Here is a 16,109-nt window from a genome sequence, read left to right as displayed (position 1 = left end):
ATAAACTCTATCTGGTATCAGCTACATTGTTTATAACTACTTATTTCTCTAAATTAAACTTTGCTACAGAAAAAAAACCAATGCTGCAGAAAGGAAACAAAGACATAGAAAAATACAATCTTTAAAACATAATAACCAAACTAACTGATAGAATAAAGGAGAACAATATAACATCAACTCTAATTCTATTATTTGAATTTTAAAAGCAAAAAAAAAAAATCATTCTGCCATATATGTACAGTTTCCAGAAATTATTCTAGACATTTTGTCCTAAATAAAAGTAGCATAGTATTTTTTATGATAATTTTAGTTACTCTTCCTCAAAATACAGCACTAACTTTAGGAATAACTGTTTAAATAACTAAATGTTGGTTCCTTAGCTATCTCCTAAAATACTTTGGTTCTGTTGATAAATACTTAAAATATAAGAAGATGTACAAAAACATTTGAGTTTAATACCTTTGATTTCCAACGTCTCACTGAGGGGTAATTCTATGTTAGTTCCACACTTGCTATGGTTTTCAGACTCTTGCAAGACAGCATTTCTCTTATAAATGCCTCTTTTTACTTCATCAAAAACCCAAAACATGTTGTATACTCGAGCAGTATAGCCTGCTAATTCAGTTATCTAAAACCAATGCAGTGATATAACATAGTTAATATACTCAAGACAGACTTTTAAACAAATATGAAATCATACAGGATTCTTGACTTAATGTTAAAGGTCTTATTTTATTATGTGAAAAATAGGTAAGTATATCTGATAACTAAAATTAGTAGCACTAAAAAGCTTAGCAAGAAGCAGCATATTAAGTTGATAGTTTGAGCTTGATTGGACTTATAAAACTCATCACAATTGTTTATTCAAGTCAGGATTCAGAGTGACATGTAGAGATTTCAGAATATTAGTGAGACTTAAAAATCTTTCAAAATCTTTCAATCGATTTTTTGATTTGCTCCGTTTACATGAATACTTGATTTCCAGAAATTAGAAGTTTTGTGTAAAGCTTAAATTCATTCAATGAAATTGTTTTGATATTTTTTTTTCAATTTAAAATAGAAGATTTTAAGAAGAAAAATGCATTTTTTCTTGTTAAGAAATAATGTTTCTAAGTCAAAGTGATTATCAAAATTCCTAAATTAGGTGCAAGATTCCTAAGTTTACCCCTGCTAGAAGATATCAACATTGAGTCAGCTCAGCGGAAAATTAAATTCTTTTCAGTCCAAATCCCAAGATTCAGTTTCTTTTCAAGCCAAACATGATATATATGCCCAAAGATAAATATTAAATAAGACTTTTTTTCTAGATGAGATTCTGAGATAAATCTTTGTTTTAGTTCAAAGACTCAATAAAATGATGTCTTGCTCCTATTCTGCCATTTGTCCAATTTAGGTTGAATCTCTGCTACTTTTCTAATAAAAGAGCACTTCGTTATCAAGGTGACTCATGTTAAAGGTGATTCATGTCCTGTTAAGATCATCTTTCTCAGTGTAAAGGAGGCAATAAAAAACATTCCCTTATAGAATTGTTTAGTAGGATATTGGTATCAATAAGTAAGGCATATCGCTAATAAATGTCTTTTAAACAGTAAACTGTAGACTGATATAATACCGATATTTGTGTAAGATTTTTGTGAGTACAAAACTAAAGCAAGGAATGAACAGGTATTATTGTTGAAAGCCTTCCTCCCCTTGTCTCTACCATGTGAGAGATCTATAATTAGATGAGTATTTCATTTCTGTATAATACTTATTATATAGGATAGTTTCTAAAACATTTCCTAGAAGAATTTTTTGAGTTCCCAAGTAGAGGTAAACAGGGCTAAGGATTAACAAAATATGGATACAAAAGAAACCTAGGAAAATATATTTGTCTAAAACAAATCTAAACATATTTGGAGGTCAGTTAAAAAAGGCAGGAGGCACTGAGTTAGTACACCAGGATGCAGAGTTGAATGGGCCGAGAGTGTTTAAAAAAAAAAAAAATGAGATTGTGATTGCCAACAAATTACTTCAACATATAAGAAAAGGGGGTTTCTCTAAAAAGGAATCTTGTTCCCTCCAGAGCCAGTGGAAAACCATGATGCTTTCATGTGCATTCACAGCAATGGTAAGATTCTTTAGAAGTGCAAATTCTATGATTCAATTAACATACAGGCAAAATAAAACAAAATGCAATCATTTTTTGTGTTGGAGACAATCTAGAAAAATAAATTGATATTCTGTGACGCAGCAAAGTATTTGAATGTGAGTTGTAGAAAATTCTGACTTGTCATTTAATTTTAATAAGTAATTTATTAGATCAAAAAACCTACCCTCAAAGTTATGTCTCCAGATTATCAAAATTACTATTTGAAAAAATATTTTTGAACTGTTTTGCTTTATGGCCCTAAACAATCGATTTTATCTTTTTTAAAAAAAATTCAGTAAATCAGTTGTTGAAAGAGATTTAAAAGTTCTGTCAGCAAATCACAAACTTTGCAACTATCTAATTTATTCAAGGATAATTTAATAGGCAAATAAATTTATAATGATGCTCTGGCAATTTATATTGATGTAAAAACCACAGGAGTCATTAATAGTGAGAATGACTATCCATGGGAATATTATTTAATATCTGAATTGAAAAGAATGACCTTTAATCTTAACCCTGTGATATCTGTAGGTCTATCTGCAGATCTTACTACCATTCTTTCAGGAAACATTTATTGACCCTATATAATATTCCAAACACTAAAACAGATACTAAGAATGTAAAGATGAATAAGATAGTTCCTGCTTTCCACTCAGGGTCTCAAGCAGGAAATAAACAATTATAATGTGGTAAAGGACCAGATGTACTGAGCACAGAGGAGGAAGACCCAGGCTTCAAAAGAAAGTGGAATCACAAAAGGGTTTCTTACATGTGGTTGACTTGAAGGATAAGTAAAAGTTTGCAAGGTATATAAGTAATATTATTTGCTATCATTTATTAAAGTGCTTACTATCATAACTCTACAAAGCCATCACCTTCATTATCCTTATTTTACAGATGAAGAAACAGACACAAATGGTTGAGTTCAAATAATTTGCAAACACTGGAGCAAGAATTTAAATTTAGACATTCTCACTCCAGAATGCATACCAAAAAGCCTCTTAGTAAACTTTAAAAAAACAAATATGTTATACTACAGACAGAAAAAGAGGAGTTGACAATTGAGAGTGTAAAAACTGAAAGATAATACACTTGGGACTTGTCCTTTGTCTTGATTATACTCTTAGCAGTTTTTGCCAGAGAATAGATGTTTCCAAAATAATAAATATATGTAGTAATTTACATTTTTGCTTGATTTTCATACATCTTATTTAAATCAAACTGACAAGAAATGCAAGTACCTCTTTGTATGAAGACATAATCCTTTCAATAGCATCAGCTCCAGAAGCCAATAAATTTCGAGCAGTGGTAAAGGCTTCTGTCCGTTCACTAACCATAGCTTGTTTCTGACCATCCTCTAGATCTAAAAGCAAATTAAAAACTATTGAATTTTTTAAATAACTAAATGTTTTATTTTATACTGAGTTTTGATTCAAGCTGTGACTCAATCATATGTGAACTTTTCATTAGTATCAGGGTTTCCTAGGAATTAATGAATTATTACAAATATAGCATTTGTACCAGATTTTATTCAAATCTTCTTTTGCCTTATTTTTCTAGAAGAAGAGTTAGAAGAATTAAATTTATAGGTATTAAGACAATTTTCATTTAGCATTCTTTTAACCCTTACCAAATTCAACTCCCTGCTCTTATTACAGATAGGTAATAAAATGCTACTGATTCAGTCAATAAAAAACCACTAACTGGAATCTAACCAAATATTTCTAGTGTGATTTCTTTTAAAAGAAATGCAAAGTAGCTGACCATCAAATCTACCTCTACTTCTATCAACTTTCACCCTACACTTCAGCAACACCCAATTATGCAAAATTCTCTTTACTCTCTAGTATTTGCATATATAATTTCTCCTGATTTTAATATACTTTCCTTTTTGCTGAGCTCTTTTTTAAAGAGTTAACCCTTTAATACAGGTTTCCCTGGAAATCCTTGTCTGGATTTTCCAGTGGACTATAAGCTATTTAAGGGGCAAAACTGTATTTTATTCACTCTTGCTAGTACTCACCAGAGTGTTTAGAACATAGTATTCTGTGCTAGCCTAATCCATAGCTTATAATAATTGCTCTTAAATGTTAGGCATTATCATTTTCTGTAGGTGTTCTTATTTTATATCTCCTCAGTTTAGTCTTGCTCTTCAAAATTATTCTCTCGAGGTCATTACTTTTATCTTGCCATCAATTTGATTCTCTATCCAGTCTTTCTACAGACTATCACCAAAATTCTAAATTGAAAGCTATATATTAATGAAGAAATTAGGATAATATAGCCATATATCATAGCCACTTTGATATTTATTTCACCCAGATTTATCTCAGCAAAAAAGGGCTTTTTTTTCCTCCCTGACAATGCAAATATTTAACATGTGCCCAGATATAATTACCAGATACTTCCACCTTTACTTGCTCATAGACAGCTCAGCTGAGTTTGAAAGGGATCCATGTATAACAGAAGGTAAAATTTATTCAGCAGATATTTACTGAACAGCAAGATTTATAAGAAATTATAAACAAGAAATTAGGCAAAGTGCTACAGGACGTGCAAGGATTAAATGTGCTTTTCAAACTCTTTCCTTAGGGAGCTTACAGTTTGGTAGGAGAGAAGACAAGTTCCCAAATAACAATGCAGGGCAACCTATGAGGAGAGTTAGTGTGATGCATTTGAAAGAGACAAAAATAATTTCTTGCTGCAAGAGACAGGAAATGCTTCATGGAGAAATAGATTGTGCGTGAGGACTTGAAGACTGCACACAATTTTAAAAGATCACAAGTACAGCATAAGCAATATCTCAGAGAAGAGAAATTTCAAGCAATGCCAATTGAATAAATAATTTGGTCAAATTACAGTATTGGTGTCAAGCACTGATTTTATTTTGAGTATCAGAATAACCATGAGTTCATGGGACCCTCCTGGTTTGGCTGTTGGGCACTGCTTTAGAGAATTCTTTTTATTTCCCTTCAAGTTAGTTGTACAAAGAAAGGCTATAAGAGTTAGTATAAGTAAGAAAAGAAAGATGTAATTGGATAAACTGGGAACAGAATCTTCATATACTTAAGAACATTTAAATGTGTGACAAAATGCAGACAGCCACAAAAAATTAACAAAGGATTCTCAGCAAGCTACCAAAATAGTGATTGCTATATCAGTTAAAGTGCTAAGAATAGTTTTGACTCAGAGAATCTGGCTAAAATAATTATGGGATTTTATCAATTTGGGTTAAAAGGGGATTGAATAACAGCTTTCACGGACAGTTTCTATTAAAAAGGGAACACTAGCACAGACAGACCGCTGTTTGGTACAGGATGGTACTTTCTATACTACTTTGGCAGACTAATACCTACTGGGTTTTCTCCAAGCTTTTAAACTTGCAAATTTGTAACAAAATTACAAATAGCTCTGGAAAGACTTCATGTGACACTTTTATTCTACTAACTGTTCTTTAGCAGGTGGTTTAAGAGCAGTGCAGGAGTATTTTATCACGCACACAGTAGGGAACTATGTGACTTCTATGACAAGGTCAGATTTCTTTGTGTCTGTTAGACATATAAACTCACAACCTAAAGCCCTCACCTATTTTGTATGCTAGGTAGACATATTTCATCTTCCTCACCAAATATTTTTAATATTTTTTTCAAAAGTTCTGCATTTAAGGATTTAATAGTTAGCATTATATTCTCATCTTATTAGTACTTTTTAGGCCTGATAATAGTAAGTATATATTGAAACATGGTCACATCAGCTGCTATTTCACTGAAAAGATGAAAAAGGATTTTAAAACGAAGGTTATGCCATAATTTCTCAAATCCTATAGAACTGTACGATGCAAAGAGTGAACCCTAATGTAAACTATGGACTTCGGTTAACAATGTATAAATAATGGTTTATTAGTTGTAATGAATGTACAACACTAACACAAGATGTAAACAAGAGGGGAAACTCTGGTAGGTACACGGTACTTTCTGGTAAATTCTCCCACAAACCTAAAACTGTTCTAAGAAAATTGTCTGTTAATTTTTTAAAAGTTGAAAAAGTAGGCTCTTCTTTTGTATTTTTAACCTTTGATTTACATTTGAGTTTCTTTCTTTTTATTTATATTTTACCTTTGACATCTTGAAAAATCTCAGCAAAAACTTACAGCCTTATCCAACCTCATACCACATATCAACTTTGAGTAGACTGATGTGAAATGAAAAACAATTAATATCTAAGAGATAAAATCAGACAATATCTTATGACCTTGGGTTAGACAAATATTTCTTAAATAGGACATAAAGCCATTAACCACAAAGAATTAATTGATAAATTGAGTTATATTAAAATGATTACTTCTCTGAGACAAGCTGTTAAGAGATTGAAAAAGGAAGAATCAACTGGGGAAAATATTGGACATTTTGTGTGTGTGTCTGACAAAAGACTTACTACAGAATACATAACAGCTTTTACAAATCAGTGAAAAAAACATATTTAAAAACAATCTAAAGTTAATCAAAAAAATTATCAGCACTTCATAAGAATGGCCATCCAAATGGCCAACAAATGAAAAAAAGTGCTTAATCTCATTTGTCAACAAAGAAATGAAAAGACTACAATGAAGTATCACTACAAACTTACCATATGCCTAAAATGAAAAATACCTGAGTGAAAAAGACTGACATCAAACATTGACAAAGAATGGAACAACTAGAATGCTTATACATACTATACAAGGTTATTTATGGAAGTTACCAAAACCAGCAAATAAATGGTCTACTACTAATAAATGGTCAGTAAAATAATTACCTCTGATGTGGCATGGCAGGGGCATGAGTAAGTAGGGATGGGGGTGGGAGCCTTAGGATGAGGATAGGACTGGGAAAGGGTATGAGGGCTTCTGGGATGAAGGTAAGCTTCTATTTCTTCTGAGTGGTGATTATGTATATGCGTTAACTTTATGACAAGTCATTGAGTGGTACACTAGTGACTATGTCCTGTTGACACATGTATTATACTTTACAAGTGTAAATACTTAGATGCATAGCTACTTGCAGCTCAAAGTATGTCTGATATATATTGATAATTGCTGTTATGATAATTGGTCGACAGGACTGTTCAGTCCAGTTCAGTCACTCAGTCGTGTCTGACTCTTTGTGACTCCATGGGCTGCAGCACGCCAGGCTTTCCTGTCCATCACCAACTCTTGGAGCTTGCTCAAACTCATGTGCATCAAGTTGGTGATGCCATCCAACCATCTCATCCACTGTCGTCCCCTTCTCCTCCCATTCTCAAGCTTTCCCAGCTTCAGGGTCTTTTCCAATGAGTTGGTTCTTTATACCAGGTGGCCAGAGTACTGGAGTTTCACCTTCAGCATCAGTCCTTCCAATGAATATTCAGAACTGATTTCCTTTAAGATTGACTGGTTTGATCTCCTTGCAGTGCAAGGGACTCTCAAGAGTCTTCGCCAACACCACAGTTCAAAAGCATCAGTTCTTTGGTTTTCAGCTTCCTTTATGGTCTGACTCTCACATCCATACATGACTACTGGAAAAACCATAGCTTTGACTAGACAGACCTTTGTTGGCAATGTAATGTTTCTACTTTTTAACATGCTGTCTAGGTTGGTCATAGCTTTTCTTCCAAGGAGCAAGTGTCTTTTAATTTCATGGCTGCAATCACTATCTGCAGTGAATTTGTAACCCAAGAAAATAAAATCTGTCACTCTTTCCATTGTTTCCCTATCTATTTGCCATGGATTGATGGGACTGGATGTCATGATCTTCATTTTTTGAATGTTGAATTTTAAGCCAGTCTTTTCACTCTCCTCTTTCACTTTCATCATGAGGCTCTTCAGTTCCTTTTCACTCTCTGCCATAAGGGTGGTGTCATCTGCATATTTGAGGTTACTGATATTTCTCCCAGCAATCTTGATTCCAGCTTGTGCTTCATCTAGCCTGGCATTTCACATGATATACTCTGTGTATAATGTAAATAAGCAGGGTGACAATACATAGCCTTGATGCAATCCTTTTCCAATTTGGAACCAGTCTGTTGTTCCACCTCCGGTTCTAACTGTTGCTTCTTGACCTGCATACAGATTTCTCAGGAGACAGGTAAGGACGTCTGGTGTTCCCATCTCTTGAAGCATTTTCCATAGCTTGTTTATATCCACACAGTCAAAGGCTTTGGCACAGTTAATAAAGCAGAAGTAGATGCTTTTTCTGGAACTCTCTTGCTTTTTCTATGATCCAACAGATGTTGGCAATTTGATCTCTGGTTCCTCTGTATTTTCTAAATCCAGCTTGAACATCTGGAAGTTCTCAATTCACGTACTATTGAAGCCTCACTTGGAGAATTTTGAGCATTACTTTGCTAGCATGTGAGATGAGTGCAATTATGTGGTAGTTTGAACATTCTTTGGCATTGTCTTTCTTTGGGATTGGGATGAAAAGTGACCTTTTCCAGTCCTGTGGCCATTGCTGAGTTTTCCAAATGTGCTGGCATAATGAGTACAGAACTTTCACAGCATCATCTTTCAGGATTTAAATAGCTCAGCTGGAATTTCATCACCTCCACTTCGTTCATAGTGATGCTTCCTAAGGCCCACTTTACTTCACATTCGAGGATGTCTGGCTCTAACCACGATCACACCATCGTGGTTATCTGGGTCATGAAGATATTTTTTGTATAACTCTTCTTTGTATTCTTGCCACCTATCATATCTAAACTGACCTACAATATAACATTTTATTTCAATAATTTGACATTAGAATATGAAACATACTAATGTAGCAGGAGCCTAGATATAATCTTGTTGCAGGTACACTTTTGAGAATAAAAACATCACCCATGTTACTAGTGTGATGGGGAGAATTTAGTTCTATTCCTAAGAGCAGTACCTCTCAGTTGCTACTTCTGATGTGCACCTTACACTATCAGATTAGCAATATTGGCAGTACCAGTGGCTTAGCTGCTCACTTTCTTGCTTGTTAGGTGCCTGTGATAAGGTCTGGCAGGAGAGACTTATAAGTAGCTTTTCCTAGCCTTTTCCAGAATTGCTCTTGATATGAATAGGAGTCGTCAATAACGTTAAAACAATTGAGATTATAGCCCCCAGGTGACTATTTCGTTCACATAATTTCAGTCTTTCTCTTAATGAGAAGCAAATAAAGGAGTACTGTCTTCTACAAAAATAACAGAGATTATATTTAATTAATAATCAATCCCTCTTTTTCAATGATTTGCTCCCATGATTACTTGGTCTCAAGTAAATCCCTTATAGAGTAAGTCCCAATATAGCTAATATAAAGACAGCCCAGTGAAAGAGAAAAAAGCATTGCACAAGGAATTATATAAAGTCCTTAGTGCTTTCACTAACGATTTGTGTGACCTTAGACAGATTTGGGGCTCCTGAATAGATCACTTATAAAGTCCTCTTCTGATGTGAAAACGACATGATGACATATGCAATTTTGCAATGTGAACCTCAATATATTAATAAGTGTAATCTTGTGCTTACCACAAGATTTTAAAAGTTGTAGCTATATAGTATAATAATTCTACTACACAACTATTTTTCTTTTCTCCTCCCGCCAAAATTATGTAGGCTATTCCTCCTATCTTTATATTTACCACAAACTTTTTAATCACTTTCAAATGTCTTCCCCCTTTAACAATAATAATCAGACTAGCCAACATCTATTGAACAATTCCTATGATGCAGGCACTGTTCTACATTTTACACATGTGATCTTCTTTAATCTTCATAACAACTCTGCTATAATTTCTCCCAGTTTAGAATGGGGAAACTGAAGCACAAAAAGGTTAAATGAGTTGTCCTATGTCACAACCTAATAAACGAAAAGCCAGATTTGAACCCAGGCAATCTGATACCAGAGCCTACAGAGTAAGAATATAATAAACATTAACCATTGCTTCCACCTAAATTCTTACTATTTGCCCTGGATTGTGTCAAGGCACATTAAATATATATAATTTCTTTTTATTTATTTATTTATTTTTATATATAATTTCTTAACAATTCTTAAAATACATTATTATTCCTACAGGTAAGAAAGGAAAATTTAGACATATAAAGTTTCTGTAACTTTCTCAAGGATGAATAAAATAGCAATCAAGATTTGAACAGTAGCCTGTTTCTTCCTTTATTCTCTTTCTTTCCTCTTTTCTACTTTTTCTCCTTTTTCTCTTTGCTATTGTTCTTTTATTCACCCATTTTCCCCATCTATTTTGCATTAAAATATATAGTATCATGCACTTCATTTATCTCTAATGTAAAAGACAACTCAGGGCCTAAGCATAAATTAAGACTGAAGACTAGATTAGAATAGATAGTATTTCATTCCAAGACCGAAAGTCTCAAAAATAATGTCATTATCTAAAAAAATTAATTATTTTGTCTGAGTAAATGATAACTTAATATTTTCATGTATTATATCATTATAAGTCAAATATATTTAGTAAATATATACACACAAATATTACAAGGTTATATATAGTAATCTTAGAAATTACAGATATTGAAGCATACTTTCATAATAATATCATCATATGAATTCATTTTATTCTTCTATGAAATTATTATATTGCTTTTCTTTTCATAAAGCTTTCTTTTGAAAAGAAGTTTTAAGAATTATTTTATTTCACTTGCATCAATGGGACTACTATCACAATTTCAATCTAAAATTTTAATGCTGTTTTCTAAGTTACCTTGATACTTTCTAGATTCATAGTATTTATTTTTAAATATCTTATTACATCACCTACAGAAGTAAGACTGTTAGATTTTTTGCATACATTGTTTACTTCTTACTGGTCTCTGTGGTTTAATTTGTCACCATTAATAGCTATATTTTCTCTGCTCTATGTTGAATACTCCAAGGTTTTCTAATAAGATCAGTTCTTCCAAAGACTAACAGAACAACACCATAATTTTGTTATTGGGGTAGTTTCTAATATATATTATACATAAAACCTTTAAAATGCCCATAAACTTGTACATGTTCACTATAAATATTTGACAATTTTGCTAAATTTCTTAGTAGAACTAATCTTAATACCATACAGTTTTGTGTCTTTTTTTCTCTAATACTCTTTTGAAAAAGCAATTTATTTTATTTCGTTATGAAAAGATTAAAATGCTAACAATGCCTTTTTCAATATAAACCTTTTTAAATGATTAAAACAAATTTTGAAAGCATTAAATGAACAGGTAAAATTCAGTTTTCCTCGTGGTCTAAATACATTGTCTATTAGACAGCTGAGCTATAGAGTACACTTGGTATATGTACCACTTAACACAAAGGACTGACAAATTCTACTTTACCAAAATGAGTAAGTTTAGTTGAGATTGACTCAAATTTGACAAGTGCTTTTGTAAGAATTGGTAAAGCATTAAAGCACTGTTTTAAAATGTTAAAGCACATGGTAATTTTTTTTGTTTTTATTGGATGACTTCAAACAAACAACTATTAATACTTAATTCTATACCAAAAATAAGTGTCAATAGTGTGAATTCTATTACATTTTTCTTAGTGTTGCCGTTTGTTTCCTAGGCAATAAATTATCACCATGTATTAAGAACACTGATGTTCTTGATACATTATTCTCTTAAATCCTCACAACAGCACTCTGAAGTAGTCTTTCTGATACTCATTTTACAGATGAGGAAACTGAGGTTTAGACAGTTTAAGTAACTTGACTAATAGGACACAGGCAAAAAGAGGAAAGGCAGAGTTGAGCAAAGCTCTGTCTCACCACAAAGTCAATGTTTTTGTCTAGCTGCTTCAATACTAACACCAAGTTTGGTCAAATGGTTTTTAAAGAGGAAGGTGAATGTTTTACTTTGGAGAGACAGAGGAAAATTCTTCTTTTTTAATTCATAACATCTGTCCTGCCAATTAAGACCCAAACTCCCATCTCAAATATTACATAACATTTTAATATTGTCCTCCTGTCCTTACATTTCTTAGTTGTCCCAAAGGATGAAAAATGTTCAAAAAAAAAAAAGAAAAGAAAAACCCCACTGAAACAGTGATAAGATAGAATTAGACATGTGCAACTTTACAACCCTTATTCCCCTCAATACCACCAAAGAGGAAGTTATCTAATACACTACCTACAAGGAGAGGAAACCCTGTTCCATGGAATGAAGCACTCCCTGAAACAGTATTATTGATTGTTTAAGGCAGTCAACCAACTCTTCAAATTACAATCAGGGCAGATCCAGTTATAGAATATTTATAGACTAAAAGCATGTTATGTGCAGAACTGAAATTTACAATACATGGTGAGAACTATTATACTCTTTTTGAAGGTGTTAATTTGTGTTGAGTTTAAATGTAAACTAGAGAATCATTCTTTATTAGGCAGTATAACTGAAATTGCTTGAGATTAACCCCCCAAAACACTACATCAGAGGTTTCTGAAATACTGCAGAGCTGGAAAGATCTTTTGAGTCACTTCTTTTAAACAGTTGGTCTTATTATTGGATATTTCAAAGTTTCCCATTGTTTCTGACCATTAAGGACTATAGAATGATGGCTACACACAACTCCAGCAGTGACACTTTAAAAAGAATTAATCTGAAGCATATATTTAATATTAAGTGTAAATGTCATTACCACCATCTGCAAAGCCAGTTGCAGTGATAATAGGTACAGCCACCATAATCAGTCCACTGCTGCTCCAAACATACTTCATCAAGAACTGCTCTATCATGATGTACCACAAACGTTTGGATAAAATGAGGTTCATCTGATTTGCTAAAGCTTTGTAACTTTTCTGGAGTTGGTTCATTTCTACCTATGGAGAGAAAAAGAGATAAGAATTAACCTAGTATGAACTATAAAAATAAATAATGTATGTTTGAGGACTTTCTTTAAAGATAATTTCATGGTTTCTCTTTCTTAGTATACTCTTATCTGTGATTCTAACAACCAATAAATACAGATTATGTCAGAATTAGCCATTATTTCAGTTGTAATCACATCTAAACTATTTTTTAAATATCTGATATTTAGTATATATAATGTTAAATATAAATACAGACAAGTGATTTATACTTATGGTTTCAAACTTATCTGTATAAGATGTTAACACTAAATGATAATCCATAAAACATGAATAAACAGAACCTTGTCCTTGATCACACCAAAAATAAGTGAAAATAAACACATGACATGTATACTTGTAATTAACTCCACTTTTAAGCACTCAATTTACTATGTTTTGTCTAAATGCAAGAAACCTACAGCATGCTATAATTTATATCACTAAGTTCAATGATTCAAAATAAATATGATTTATACAATGTATGAGGCCAGTTTTCAAGTGGGAATATAAGTCCTAAAACTGCTTTAAATTTTCTTCTTCAGAATGGTACTACTATAAAATTTTTTGAATAATTGACAGTTTTGAAAATTAATTCTGCTTCATAATCATGCCATTTCAACTTTAGAATAATTTACTGTTTCATCTGCCAAGTCATTTGTATTAAGATTTCAGATGCATCACCTTAAAGATTCCTGTCATATTTAATATTCTTAAATGAACTGCAAGTTTATGTAATTAGGTTAACTATTCTAGGGACCTGCTAAATGTTGAATATCTTTAATATATAAAAATATTCTGGAACTCCTTTTTCCTTCTTCGTCTCTAATTTTTACTTTTCCTTCAAAGCCAGGCAAAATTTCATTTCGCTATCTTTTTTTATTTGTCTCAAAATATGATAAGCAATGAAATGCCATTTGTAAGTCACTCTCCTATACTTCTTAGAACTAAGGAACTCCATCATTGACCAGTCATGCAAAATTGTCACACTTGTCTTCTCATATGAAAGCACTTTTTTTCTCTTGAAAAATAAACAAACAAATAATACCATTGTAAATTTTCCATCTCAGTAGAAGCATGTTTGCTTAGCTTCTAAACATATATTTTTCTTCAGTGTTCTAGAACCATCTACTTAGGATTTTAGTTTTAAGAAAATTCTTTGGAGATAATTCTGAGCATGTTTGGATAACTGAGGCTAAATAGACTTTTTAGAGTGGTGAAAATGTTATTCTCATGAAACTTTAGAAAAGTTTGCACTTAACATATAATTCTTTAACAGCTTATGATTAAAAGGGGTAACGAAGCATATATTTTAATACAGGTTTAAATGTCATAAGAATCCAAAATGCTAAAGAAATGAGCACAAAAACAATACAACAGATGGTATCCGGTACTGCAGTGGCAGTTTGAACAATCTCACATTTCACCCATCATCTTAATTTCTTTCTTACCTTATGTCCTCTGTAAAAGGCAATTTCTTCAACATTGGCTATGATTCTGGAGTGCACGTACCGCAAATAGCCTTTTCTATGAGCTTCTTCAGCTACCAATTTACCAAATTTGGGAGAGCAGGCTTTTAACACTTTAGCAGTGGCATATACCACAAGCCCTGCTAAAACAGTGGGCCCAATTGGGCTTGCTCCTCTGGATGTAGCAGTCTGGATAAGTGTATAGGAGGTCAGGATTACATCTAAAATAGGTTTGGTCAGATTGGAGTATAAGTGAGCCACTGACTGCGCGAACATCATAATATCCTCAGTAAGAGACTGGTCAGGGTTTGCCAGTCTCCCATCCATATTGATCACCTTATAATAAGTCTGATTTGCAAAATAGGTCTCATAAGCATGGTCTACTAGGCGAGTTCTGAAGGCCAAGGCCAATTTGCCCTCCAAGTACCTTATTGCACTGTTGACAAAGGTGGCAGGGATGGCAATCATAAGCCACTTGATTAACTTGATGATGAAAGTCCGAGGCTTCTTTTCCACAATGCTTTTCACAATTTTTCCATCCAAACCTGCTACATAAATAGACAGAAAGGTTCTTGAAATTAGTGCTACCGAGTGGAGGCAAAGCCATCCTGTTTCAGTGGTCACAAGTTTTGGAAAGAGAATTTTCCGAAGTTCTAGTAGCTGTTTGAAAAAATCTGCATTCACTCCAGGCGAAGGTTTTTTACAAGTGGCCTCGGTGCAATGCAGTATTTCTCTGTTCTCCGCAGCCGGGTAAGCGCCTTTTTTCTTCCTGTGGCCAGATTGCTTTAAATGCTTGCCAATGATGGGATAGAGGGTTTTCAGAGCATATGCTGCAGCTACCACACAGGCAGCCCTTTTAGCAGCCCTTGATCTGGTCCATTTCACTCGATCAGCTGCTGCATTTAGCATATGTATCATTTTCCCAGTTACCCAAACCGGCTTCAAAACGAATTGGTTTTAAAATATCATGCTCCACAGGAATCCCCAGCAAATGTTTCAGAAAGTTTTACAGCGTTCCATAGTTCGCAGCGTTTCTCCTCTTCTGTTTTTGTTTTTATTTTTAAAAATTTTGTTCTGTGACAGATGCTTCAGAGCTCAGGCTCCACCGCATCTACTGGGGATGATTCCCTCGGAAGCTCAAGCTGCACGGAGCAGCCCCAAGCTCCTCCCCCTCAGGCCCCTCATTGGCTGTAAGGACGAAGGGACCCTTGGAATCCTCGCTGCTTTCCTTTGAACCTTGAAAATGAAGAGAGAGCAAAACGAATTATATCCTTAAACAGTTCAGAGAGTTAAACGTCTATTTTTGGAGAGGTCGAATCAGGGCAGCTGCTGGCGACAAAACCTGCCTAGGCGACTGAGCATGCTCAGCGTCACTTAGAAACCCACAGAAGTTTCAGAAAATACATCACTTCTCTAAGGTTTTAGTAGATACCACAGAGGAAGAGCAAAAAGAAAGGGAGATTTCCAAGAGCTAAAAAGGGAGATTTCCAATGACGGAGAAGGAACCGGGGAGATGACGGAGGAGAGGATCAACAGATAAAGGGTATGGAATGAATCTGAAAGGGAGAAGAAAGTAGCATATGGGAGGGGCACTGGGAAAAAACAAAATATCAGATATTCGGATCTGTTTTTCAGCACTCTCCCCGAGCCCTTTTTTTTTTTTCTTA

At 33.5% G+C, this 16,109-nt stretch overlaps 2 protein-coding genes across 3 annotated transcripts in view; one reads left to right on the top strand and one right to left on the bottom strand.

Moving 5' to 3' along the window:
* ABCD2 (ATP binding cassette subfamily D member 2) overlaps positions 1–15,536 on the bottom strand; it is an 84,309-nt gene extending 68,773 nt beyond the window's left edge. Inside the window, exons 1-4 of one of the 2 annotated variants that reach the window (XM_043886983.1) lie at positions 14,425–15,536; positions 12,766–12,946; positions 3,376–3,515; positions 460–628 (exon numbers count right to left, since the gene is read on the bottom strand). In XM_043886983.1, coding sequence (XP_043742918.1) covers positions 460–628; positions 3,376–3,515; positions 12,766–12,946; positions 14,425–15,360 — 1,426 coding nt within the window. In that variant the 5' untranslated portion in view covers positions 15,361–15,536. The remainder of the gene's footprint in view (positions 1–459; positions 629–3,375; positions 3,516–12,765; positions 12,947–14,424) is intronic. The other variant, XM_043886990.1, reaches the window with a different exon arrangement.
* A 310-nt stretch (positions 15,537–15,846) lies between these two features.
* C3H12orf40 (chromosome 3 C12orf40 homolog) overlaps positions 15,847–16,109 on the top strand; it is an 82,021-nt gene continuing 81,758 nt past the window's right edge. Inside the window, exon 1 of the mRNA XM_043887000.1 lies at positions 15,847–15,985. The gene's annotated coding sequence lies outside the window, so the exon portion shown is untranslated. The remainder of the gene's footprint in view (positions 15,986–16,109) is intronic.

This window comes from Cervus elaphus, chromosome 3 (assembly GCF_910594005.1).
Source record: "Cervus elaphus chromosome 3, mCerEla1.1, whole genome shotgun sequence".
Lineage (NCBI taxonomy): Eukaryota > Metazoa > Chordata > Mammalia > Artiodactyla > Cervidae > Cervus > Cervus elaphus.
This window is presented reverse-complemented; position numbering and strand designations above follow the sequence as displayed.